The 12,143-nt window shown below is 42.2% G+C and overlaps 1 protein-coding gene across 3 annotated transcripts in view; it reads left to right on the top strand.

The window, feature by feature from the left end:
- Window positions 1-3,096: 3,096 nt before the first annotated feature.
- The window catches only part of LOC135501316 (CCN family member 2-like), a 79,956-nt gene continuing 70,909 nt past the window's right edge, over window positions 3,097-12,143 (top strand). For 2 of the 3 annotated variants that reach the window (XM_064793368.1, XM_064793367.1), the window contains exons 1-2: window positions 3,097-3,352; window positions 9,714-10,260. In XM_064793368.1, coding sequence (XP_064649438.1) covers window positions 10,111-10,260 — 150 coding nt within the window. In that variant the 5' untranslated portion in view covers window positions 3,097-3,352; window positions 9,714-10,110. The remainder of the gene's footprint in view (window positions 3,353-9,713; window positions 10,261-12,143) is intronic. The other variant, XM_064793370.1, reaches the window with a different exon arrangement.

Below are 12,143 nucleotides of genomic sequence, written 5' to 3'. Positions count from 1 at the left end.
GATTAGATAACAAGACAAGGAAGAAGAAAAAAAGAAAAAAAATTCGGCAGATTCACCGGGGGTCGAACCCGCGACCAGCCGATCCACAGTCAAACACCTTCAGCGTTGAACCGTCAAGGCTTTCATGTTGAAATGGAGATTTTATTCGCCTCTTATATGCGGTATACAAACGAGCGCGCCACAATAGTGACAAGGTCGCGCAGGTGGCAAAGTGATTAGCCGAAATAGTTCCAAGTAATCGTATATTTCGATAGTTGTACAGATTTTTCTCAACATATCGTATGTATATACCTCAGTGATATAAAAGATTATCTTTGCAGTTGATTTAACGTTTGAATGACCTTTTTTTTAAAAAATTCAAAATCGAGGTCAGCAGGGTCAGACACAATCATTTATTGTTTTGAAAGACTCCGGCAGGGTCAAAAGAAGTAGTTGTTGGCGCCGATGATGTCAGTAATATGGCGGATTTCCGCCCCACCCGTGAGATTTGCTCTCGTCACGTCATGAGCACATTGAACTGCTGGTGAACCGTGCTCAATATGTAACGGCTACAGCTCTCTCCATCATCAACGACGATATGTGTCGGTGCCGGCCGTGCGAGGTCGTTTCAATGAAAAAGACGCACGCCGCTGCCGTACCCGTACCTGAGAAAACTTGCCGTTTTAGGCAGATTTGCAATGATTGAAACAATACATCTACCTCATAATTCATGTACTCGAACGCCTGGAATCAGTATGTGCTGGAGTTTGAAAAGTTTGGGTGCGGGGTATGATAATGATGATAATGAAAATGTTGGCATCTGTACATGGATGATTAGATAACAAGACAAGGAAGAAGAAAAAAGAAAAAAAATTTCGACAGATTCACCGGGGGTCGAACCCGCGACCAGCCGATCCACAGTCAAACACCTTCAGCGCTGAACCGTCAAGGCTTTCATGTTGAAATGGAGATTTTATTTGCCTCTTATATGCGGTATACAAACGAGCGCGCCACAATAGTGACAAGGTCGCGCAGGTGGCAAAGTGATTAGCCAAAATAGTTCCAAGTAATCGTATATTTCGATAGTTGTACAGATTTTTCTCAACATATCGTATTTATATACCTCAGTGATATAAAAGATTATCTTTGAAGTTGATTTAACGTTTGAATGACCTTTTTTGAAAGTTTTTTAAAAGTCGAGATCAGCAGGGTCAGAGTCAATCAAAAAATAGTTTCGAAAGTTTGTGGCAGGGTCAAAAGAGCTAGTTGTTGGCGTCGATGATGTCAGCAATATGGCGGATTTCCGCCCCACCCGTGAGATTTGCTCTCGTCACGTCATGAGCACATTGAACTGCTGGTGAACCGTGCTGAGTATGTACCGGTGTAACATCTGTGGTTGTTTCCCATGTGTCAGTGTTTCCAAACAATAGGCAGCTAGAGAGACCATGACTTTTCAATAGGGGGATACACAGAAAAACTCGTCAGTCTATTTTTGAGCGTTCCCAAACAATGAGGGGAAACACTCAAAAACAGAAACACTCAAAAACAGAAACACTCAAAAACATTACACCGGCAACCGCTATCTCCATCATCACCGACGATATGTGTCGGTGCCGGTCACAGTTTTATTAATGTACGCTGTGTTGTACGAAAGGTTCGGGAAAAATTCCGTGTCAGGGCACATGAGATGTTCAGACTGCAACGACGATCTCACCAAAATTGAATGTATGGTGTCCACTGCGTGCGGAGTGTACCCGAACCAAGCTCTCTTATGTCGTTTAGAAAGTCTCTACGAGATGGAGATGTAGCTGCACCTTATTCAGGCAGCCGAGAATGTCGAATAAAGTCAAATATCTGGGTTTACGAGTACCATAGCTAATACCTCATCTTTTAATAACAGCAAGACGATGATATTATCCGATGCACCGACACCCCCATTGGCAGTATTTACGCGCGAGATGGAAGGTTTCAACAATAAGAAACGACACATCGCGCTGGTCCCGGGGCGCTATTTTCTAATTAGCAAGATAGTCCTTGATTAACGGTGAGAGATTAAAAAGGTATTGGCTATGTTTAGCACTGGCCCCGAAGGCGCTATATCTTTTTAGAGTTGGGAAGAAGATTTTCAGTAACAGAAGATCCGTCCGATCATGTGTGGCTAGTGAAATTGAGGGGTGTACGTAAGGAGGGCATTCCACCCCTCTCAGATTTATTTGAGAATAATGTGGCCATAAGTGGTATTTTTATTGAGCACTGTGAAAATGATTACACCGGCATCCTGAGATCAGGCTTTTCTTACTACTGCGTCGTATAGAAAATATGGAGAGGCGGAGTACTAATACATGTATATTGAAACAACTGGTGCAGGATGTCATGCAGGCGACAACTGACGCATTGTGATAATGTGAGAACAATAGACGGATAATGATTATGCCAGGACAATAGACGATTAAAGATTACACCGGGGACAACAGACGGATGATTCAATCGGGGACAATAGACGGATAAAGATGATGTTAGGAATAACAGACGGATAATGATTATGCCCGGGACAATAGACCAATAATGATTATGCCCGGACAATAGACCAATAATGATTATGCCCGGACAATAGACCAATAATGATTATGCCCGGGACAATAGACCAATAATGATTATGCCCGGACAATAGACTCAACAGAACTTGTTTTGGCCGAGATAACGTTATGGACAATGGTACTCATATGATATTACGAAAAGAACGACGCCACTGGCTATATTGTTTGTTATGTAGGAGTAGCAAGAGCATATGCTGATGCGGCCGAGATGTGACCTTACCGGGGTTGGGCATTTCCCTGGTCGAGTGGAATTGACCACCCTAAGGAGAAAGAAGATGTTAAAATGGGACTCATCGTATCAAAACGAGTGTACCATCGTCCATAGTGGATGACGTTGCCACAGCTGAAAGCAACGCAGTTGTGCTTGGTTCATCCTTCTGACACCAGGTGCTGTGTCAATGTTGATATCGCAGCAATGGTATCAAATGCGCAACCTACAGACAGATAAAATTTGTGATTCATCGCAAAACCTAGGCTCGAGGTAAGCGGTTATGACGTCATGTACGCTGCCCAATACACGTGCACCTCTCCGCCTGGGGGGCTTGGCGGCCTGTATGAAAGGCCTCGGAATTATAATGACTCTCATACTGATAAAGGAATAATCACTCCAAGAGCTGATGACTAAACGTCTAAATCTGACATTTAGTTTGGTGGATACAGTCTGGATTAAAAATTCAGGAGTTGAGTGAACTTTAAGTGTGACGACGTTTGTACTTTAAGGGAGTGTTAACACAGCATCACTAAGACGTCCTTTAGTGGATATAATTTCAATCGAGGTTTGTATTTTAGGTGACTGTTCTTATTTGTTCTGTCAGATGCTTGTACGTTTAATGTCAATGGGGATGTGAAAATAAAAAGTGAGCTATTAATCGTTGCGATGATATTTGAGACGCAGTGTATGTATTACAGTCAACTATGATTGAAATCATGAGTGGTTTGACGAATATTTTTAGAAAAAAAGAAGACCGTTCTGGGCATTTTGTACCAACACGACATGTGGTGGGTCCGTGTTTGATGTGCCGTATAAATGGGGCGTCCCAGGGAAACTGAATATCCGCTTGAAGCCAGAATGTGAACAAAGCAGAATGTGTCTTGTTTATTCGGCCTCCGCGGGGGAAACTAGCAAACCGATTCTAAAGCCACTGATGTTTCATATTCGGCTTCATTGGGGAAACTTCCAAATCTATTCTTAAGTCATTGATGAACACATAGCTAGAGTGTATCGTTTATATGGGGTCACTGAGAAAACTAACCAAGCAATTCTAAAGCAACTGATGAAGAAAAGCACAATGGGAAACTAGCAAATCTATACTGAAGCCATTTGACAAGCGCGATCGCCACCGCCACCACCTCACCAGGGCAATATTTGCCATTGCTTAACCAAATGACCCTCCCCTGTCTGATCCAGCCAGGAAAGATGTACATGCTGACACCATTCATCAAACCGTCATTGCTGATTCAGTCAGACCACGTAACTCGGTTGATTATCAGCAACACACACCCGTCATGATCGGTCCGGTATTTCTAACCACACTGCCATGACTGCGGAAATGATACCAGCAGACGCCGTACGTTGCCGTCAATTTGTGGACCAGTTGCAGTATCTGCAAACCCCACATCAACGGCAATGATAATGGTTGTGACATGCCCTGGTGCTCTCTCCTAAGTAACAGAAGGTTGATTTCTACTGCGTCCACTGTTTAAATCACTAGAGGTTTAACCTTGCGCACTCCAATAGCTACTTCTCTCTGCTGGAATGGAAGCAACGGAATTTACTTCATATTGTGCAGGTGTATAGCCAAATACACCATCGAAGTCATCTATTGATTTTTCGCATCTCACCCTCCCCTTACTAATTAGGTACGCTGCATAGCCGCATGTAGTTCCACTTAGATTCGTATAACTGGCTGCAAAGAGGAAAATTCTTTCAATAGGTTTTGTAGTCTAATGCAGCATGGAAGAATTCAGACGAACGACTACGTTTAAGCTTGGATGCTTTACGTTTCTGTATATACCGAGTGAAGTAAAACACTATCACCAGGATCAACAGCATCACTGGACAAGGTTTTTGGGATAGTAAATGAACGAACCATCTACCACGACTTTCTTTGGAAATAAAGAATGAACAGAAATCTGTCACAAGAGGAAATTGAAGCATATAAAACCAGTTATGTTGCCTTTTTATCGAAAGCAAATGTGTTCCTCCAACGAAACAAAATAGACTAAGAACGGTGTTATTGAACACTGCAGGTGTTTTCCCAATAACATCATTCAGACGAATTCCTCTTTTTTAGCATTGATTATCCGACTATGTCCTCTTGAGACCAATTAGTCTGATCGAGCAGTTGGTTTCATTCGATTAGAGTGCATGCAGTTGCCTGCGGGGATATTTAAGTCAGCGGCGAGACGATCAGTAATACATTGCCGTTGTCCATTTCATTACGAAATTAGTCATTTCTATTGGTAATGCTACTAAAGCTGGCGGGTATGCAGAAGATCCGAGTTCATCCTTTGCCCTTTTCTTACAAATTAACCTTATATACCACGCATGCGAAAAGCTGTAGCAATATAAAGCCCGGCAATATAGCAAATCGATGCCCCCAAGCTAGGAACGTTAGCATAAAAGAACTTGATCTACAGTGTATCTAACATTTCAAAGTTTCTTTTGTAGTTAGTTCGGTTTATCTGACATCTTCCCCGATCTATTTTCGTTATAAATGTTCTTGACAGAATCTCTCGGAGCAACATAAAATCCACTCCAACCTTCGATATTTCTCTATATATTGTTGCCAGCATTTCGTCTCTTCAGCATTAGATAAATTTCTTGTCGCTACATGAAATCCTGTTAACCATTTTCATATTGTCTCGTTATCTAGGATTGTCTCCGACATGAATCTCGGCTCCACTTACAACCCTCGAAATCCCTCGCGCTATTTTCCCATTAATATTCCTTTGTCTCTGAGTCGAGAGTTTCTTTCACCATGAATAAGAGGCTACATGAGAAATCTACGAAGCTCTTTGACATCATTGCCTTTGTCTCCATCGCAAATTCTCTTTATCCTGGTAAGATTTCTCAGCGCACCATCAGCAATCCTGGCAACCGTTTCGCCATGTCTCGCCAATTAAACGAGGCGCCATGATCCCATTGTATTGATTTCCTGCCATTTGTCGCCCTATCAATCCAATTAGCAGAGACCGTCCACAGAACCTTTCGTGGTATCTCTGTTTCACGGCTAGGGTGTAAGGAAGGTGATGTTTACAACGCTAAAAACTAAACACTAAATCATTCTTATCAGCAGGTATAGTTACTGCATCATTCTAGACTCTTATCCCTGGCATGAAGATTTCGTTCTTATACGGTAAGACGTGCATGCACAAAAGAAATGATGCCACTCATCAATATGCACCTCATCGGATACAAAATGTAACTGAGACTCTTCCGCGGAACAATCTCGTTCTAAATATGGTGCAAAGACGAAGTAAGTCAAGAGTCAGTGGGATTTGCCTCTCAAGCTTATAAGCAGTGCCAAGAAAAAGAATGAGTGTATTTTCGATATGCCAAGAAACTTGATGAGACGAAATCAATATCATACTATTGTTGTTGTTGGTTCCTATATCTTTAACAAGAGCACATGGGGTAGTTCATACCTTGTTGATTTTAACTGCGGAGTTTCGTAACCTGAGGCTACATACCTTCTAGGATAGAACTTTCGTTGATGACATACTCGTTGTAGGTAGATTTTTTGTTAAATCAAGACCTACCTGACCAGCTACAGACAATTTTCGAGAAGAACAACCTGGTTCACCCTTGGTGAGGGGGTTGATCGATGGAAGGGATGTGGGAGGATGATGGGCTTCTCAGTTCTAGGAGGAGGGAGGGTCCCCATATACATGGGGTCTTTGTGAGATCAAGGTTTGCATGGGTTCCGTGGCTTCCGTATGGAGGTAGTGTGTACAGCGTGCGCCAACAACGAGTAAACGGGATCCTCATCAGAAAGGTATTGTTATTGAGATGAAAAATTAGAAATTCCGTACTAACGAGTTTTAAAAATCCTTCAGAAAGTATTGCTTTTTTGTGATTAAGCTTTGACCTTCTATTTCAAAGAAAACGTTTATAGTTGATATGATATCGAAAATAACATGAAAATACTTATAAACTTCAGTACTCGGTTCGGTAGCTTGGGAGATGTTGAGGCTTTAAACCCTGACACAAAGCGAGAGAGCAAATAATGGAAGTTCAAAAAGGATTTTTCGAAAGACTTTTTATAAACATGTTCAAGCCTTTTTCCAAAAAACCATGTCAGCATCATAAAAATAGACAACATTAAAAGGCTTCAGTCATGCCATACAGTCGTTGATGTCTGAACCTTCAACATGTACTCTGAACAAAGCATGACAAAACAAACTATATCGGCTTTGTCTCACATTTCATCGTCTCATGTTGGCAACAGACTACTCTTTTGTTTGGAGAATTCAGTACAGCTTAGCCTGATGGCAAATCCTACTTGCCCCTAGACATCTCGAGTTCGAGGATATTCCATTTGTCAGATCAGATCCTCTGCTCTAAGCGCCTCTATATTTGTTGTTTTGAGCTCTGATATATATTGTTTAACTATCTATTAGATGTTGACGCTGTGTTATCAAGGCTGATTCTACCAGCAACAAGTGTTCTTGACTCCGGACATTGCTAGTTACTTGGCATTTACGGTTCCCCCACACTGAAAGCAGCATGGCCAACCCAAAGGAGTTATTGGTGCGCTCATTGCATCCTCGACGGAAATCTCCCGAATGTAAGGCAATAAGCTTAGTTACTCGCTTAGCTACGCGATAGGCTTGTTCGATTGTTGTCTTTGCAACCAAAATAGCGGATACCTTGGTGACAAAGGCTAGCTCTAAATAAGATGTCGTGGGTGAAATTATCGCTTTGGGGCAAAGACCATATCAGCGTTTCAACACGAGATTGTTTATTTAGACTTGGTTTGTTGGAAAAACGCTTTCTAGGTAGTGTGCTATAAATGCATAGACATCTCATATATGTCAAGTGAAATGACAGTCTTCAGGCCTAAACTGCTTATCTGAAACTCGCAAGCTATGTGATACAATCCGAAGAGTGCGTAGACTGACCATGATTACACCATTCTTCCTTGATTGTTATTAACATGTTCGCATTCTGAACTTGACAGCATCCTGAGGCATATATCTCATTCTGAACTACAGAGGTACTCCGTTAGTAGCCTCCTCTCCTGAAGAAATACATGCCATTTTTCTATATTTAGCAATAGTGAGGAAGATTGAAAATGTCTGTTGTTACCATTTTGAGCCTAAAAAACTAATCTTTTTGAGGTGTAGTCTGCAATTGATCGATATGTGCGCTAACGTCAAGGTATAATCATTGGTCTAGTTTTTAAATCTGTTTGATAATTAGAGGCTGTTAGATAACATTGCACTACTCATCAATAAATCATTTCATTTGTAGTAGAAAGACTGTCGTATCTTTGTAAAGTGTGTTTTCTCATGGAAAGATGGTCCATGAGTGACGTTTACATCAGTATCCGTATTACTCTCCCTGGCCTACCACTTCGACTACACAGAACATCCCCCCCCCCTTCCCCCCTCCTCAAGGCACTCATTGTCCAAAAGAGATTGCTCTTACGATGCTATTGGAACATCTTGGTAAAATAATCATAGACCAACAGAAAATGAAAAAGCTCCAATCCATACGAGTCAATGCCATCACTTCATTCGGTCATGTAGATTTGAAATCATCACACAAATTCATATGACCGCACTTGTCACTGATCATACACGGTGGATCAGATCAGGTGTAAATCGATGTGTTCGGTAAGATGTGTGTTGAATCAAACCTTGACTTTCTTCTGTCTGGGGTTCCCTTATTGATAGCCTGGTCATATGATTGCTAATCAATGCACTCTGAGCATCAGTGACAACACATCGATACCAGATCAAATCAGTGCATTGGGAATGTGGGTAGAGTTTTGAAAGTGTAGCCATCGACAAACATTCTGAACCTCGAGAGAAATTCTCTCCGTAGCCTGCACAACGAAGTCCGAGACGGCTCAGAGTGGAGTATGTTGAAAAGGGAAGGCCGCTTTCCTAATGATGCAGATAGACATGAGCGATGCAATTCAGCGACCTCTTTGAAGTGCCTTCGGCCTTTGTCGCTCATGTGCAGACAAGGCGGGTTCTACATTGGCATCATCAAAACACAAGGTTGTCGACTCCAGGTAATGAATGATAAGTACTGTACCATGGGTTCTAGATACTGCATGGTACGACCAAAAGAGAATCATTATAAAGACACAAGGCAATTGTTGTCAGACCATAATACCCGTAAGAAGCCCATTGATGAGAGTGCAGGTTCCATCCCCGGGAACGTGATGCCGCGGATATGAGGAGCCCTTCAGACTGCATAGTACAACCACCGGCTCTGTATGTTGACATTATTAAGACGCAAGGTAATTGCATATCTTACCCTGGTAGCCCTCAGGAAGCCTCTCGATAAGCGTGCACGTCCCTCCCGACGCACGTGATGCGGTGGAAATGAGGGGTTATCCCCACGGTAATGGCGGACTTTGTTGATCGGAACCTAAATAATGACTGTGATTATCGGCTAGCATGGTCGATGACTGAGACTGCAGGAATGGGAGGTTGGAATCGGAGAGAATGACTGATGGTGACCGCCCTATTTTGTACGACTTGATAGAAATGATTAACTGCTTTGTTAGGTTACTCTTACATTGGCTTGAGCAGGCATCAGGGTACATAAAATAACATCTTGGATCCCATGAATGGCTTTATTGCAAACTAGCCTACAAGTTCAGCTAGCTATCGCAAGTTATCAGTGTGGTAGTTCAACGGACAGAACACGTATTATCAGTCGTCCAATTGGTTTCGCGTCAGAGCAACACAATGACTTTGGGGTATGTTGACTTGGGTAATAGGGGCGTCCGATTTGCCTAGCTTCCCTATCGTGATAATAAGCATGTCCCTATCCCATTGTGTTCCGCCGAAGAAGAACCGGCCTGATGGACGTGTCATGTCACGAAGATCACCACACTAGTATCTGCCTTCCTGATTGGTTCTCTTTAACCATTGTGTCTACCTTTCTCTCTCCAGGGCCAGGTCTATTATCGTGAAGAGGGACGCATCCTGGAGGTGTATGATAAGCAGCAGACAGGTGGAACGGAATATTGAGCCATAAAAAAGGGGATCAGGCGAAACCATCTTTTTATATACTCACTAAAAGTAGCATTCGAGAAGGTAGGCGAGTTGGTTGGCGCCTTATCCAGACACAGACAGACGGTGGACATTTTAGGTAACTCTAGTTTCCTAGCAACCTATGCTCCATACCGGAAATTACATAGTCACATGATGCCAATCGTACTGTATCAGCCAATCGGATGGGTCTAGCTGACACGTGACACCAGAACAACCGGGAAGCTTAAGAATAATAATTCATTTTTGGATTATTTGAAGCAGTTCGACTTGGCCATTAGGATTTTCAGCATCAGAAATGGAGTTTAGACATTGTACGGATCTTTTGATTCAGTTTCTCGCTCTTGCCGGGGTGATAAATCTGATACAGGCGGCGGCTCATGCACCTTGCTTTAGCTGTGAACTCTACAGTCTTATGCACGGCGATCAACCATCTTCAGCACATAAGGTAAGGAGAAATTCTTGAATAAAATATTTTTCAATCTTTTTCCACTTTGATATGATATTATGTAAAATTCAATCCGCCGACATAAGGGGTCAGTTTCAAATTAATGTTTTTCTTACCGTCGTTACCAGTCATCGCTCACGCATAACTAATCGCACTTGTCGCATTCGCAGTTGGTCACGTTACTGGAAGGGGTGACGGGTGATATTACATAATAAGCTGTCACCCCTTCTATATCCCTGAGCAATTGCAAAAGAAGTGATCGTCTAGTTTTGAATGAAACGCATGCCGATACGTGAGGAAACCATGCAATAAAAACATCTTATTTCTTCCTGTTACAATCCGCACCCAATATTGATCAGAACATTTCAAACGTTTCGAACTTTCTGGTTGAAAGTATAATTACATCAAGCGTTTTTGCACACCTTTTGAGTTGTTCTATACTTGTGCCAAAAGCATGTGACTGATGCGTAATATTGATCATAACTTGAAATTACGAGTCAACCTGATACTCTCGTACTGGAAGCAGTTTACGTGTGTCAATAATTTGAAACATTGGGCCATTTGTAGAGCCAATAGCTCTTTTTAGATAGGAAACAACTCTTCAATGATTTTCGCTTTAATATCGTGTGTTGCTGAATGTCAATATTTAACACTTTGACGAGAAGGATGTCTGTGCCAACTATACGTCGGCAAATTGTTGGAGTAGTTAGAGTGTCAATTATGCCATCGGACGATGTCAAATATTTATAACGATCGCCGAGTGGGTTTTAGTTTATGCTTCACTTGATTTCCCGCTTTCTAGACCACATTAAGTCGCTAAGTTGATTAGAAAAGTAAATTACTACCATAACGACAGAGACGGAGACATGGCTCATCTGTTTCATTAGGTTTAGCAGCCACACTCAACCGGCCTCGAACGATAAACACTTGGTTACGTGCTCCTTTTATGTATCTCTCCGTGATGTTGACCTGCCCACTGTCATCACTGAGTCTGATGGTGTTCACTCACGAAGACAACCCAAAATAAAATGGGACGTGTTTTCTGCACGCGTACCCCTTTATGTGTCTTTGTTTATCGTGTGTGCTCTCAAGGTACTCACAGCAGTGTATATGACACTGGGGTTACATAGAGCTACACGTTTTACACAGGCAAACAATGGTTTCATGACCATGAACACTTCGTGAAGCCTCCTCCCGTCTAACAGCAGGTTTCGTCAGATGAAGCTTGTCTGATCTCTCTCGGCGCTGATCACCTCTCGCTTGTCGATCTAAGTGTGTCAATTCGCCTGATCAGTTCCGAATGATCGCTTAACAGTATTCACGAGATGGAGCAAGAATCCCAAGCTTTTGTAATAAAGATTGTTGTAACACGATTCGATACTTCCCCCTGAAAGATACTCTTGTTCTGCATTACATCACACCAAGGCACCAGAATTCACTCAAGAGTTTTTCAACAATATCAGTCTCTGCATTATTCATTCTGTTTGTGTTGGCAATGATCTGATATACGTGGGCAGCATCGCTGACAGCACTGACAGTACTGTAAAACAATCTTTGCGCATAACGTTGATTCAAGATGAACGCCTCGTGTACCAGGGGGTTGTCAAAGTGTAATGCCTTGTATACCAAGAGTTTGTCAAAGCGTAATGCCTTGTTTATCAAGAGATAACACGTTCCACCATAGGCATAAGACAGGCCTTAAAAACTCATTTCTTACCATGATTCAGCCAACCTTAATAGCCCATTCGAGCAACCCATGCTCTGGGGTGTTTTCAATCCACGTTTTCATTATTTAACTGATTCTGTAACGTACTGTGAATAACCAATCCAACTTCCTCTCAGCATGAAAGGATATTTCTTTGAAAGAACGATTTCAAGGAAAC

This window comes from Lineus longissimus, chromosome 17 (genome assembly GCF_910592395.1).
Source record: "Lineus longissimus chromosome 17, tnLinLong1.2, whole genome shotgun sequence".
NCBI lineage: Eukaryota > Metazoa > Nemertea > Pilidiophora > Heteronemertea > Lineidae > Lineus > Lineus longissimus.
This window is presented reverse-complemented; position numbering and strand designations above follow the sequence as displayed.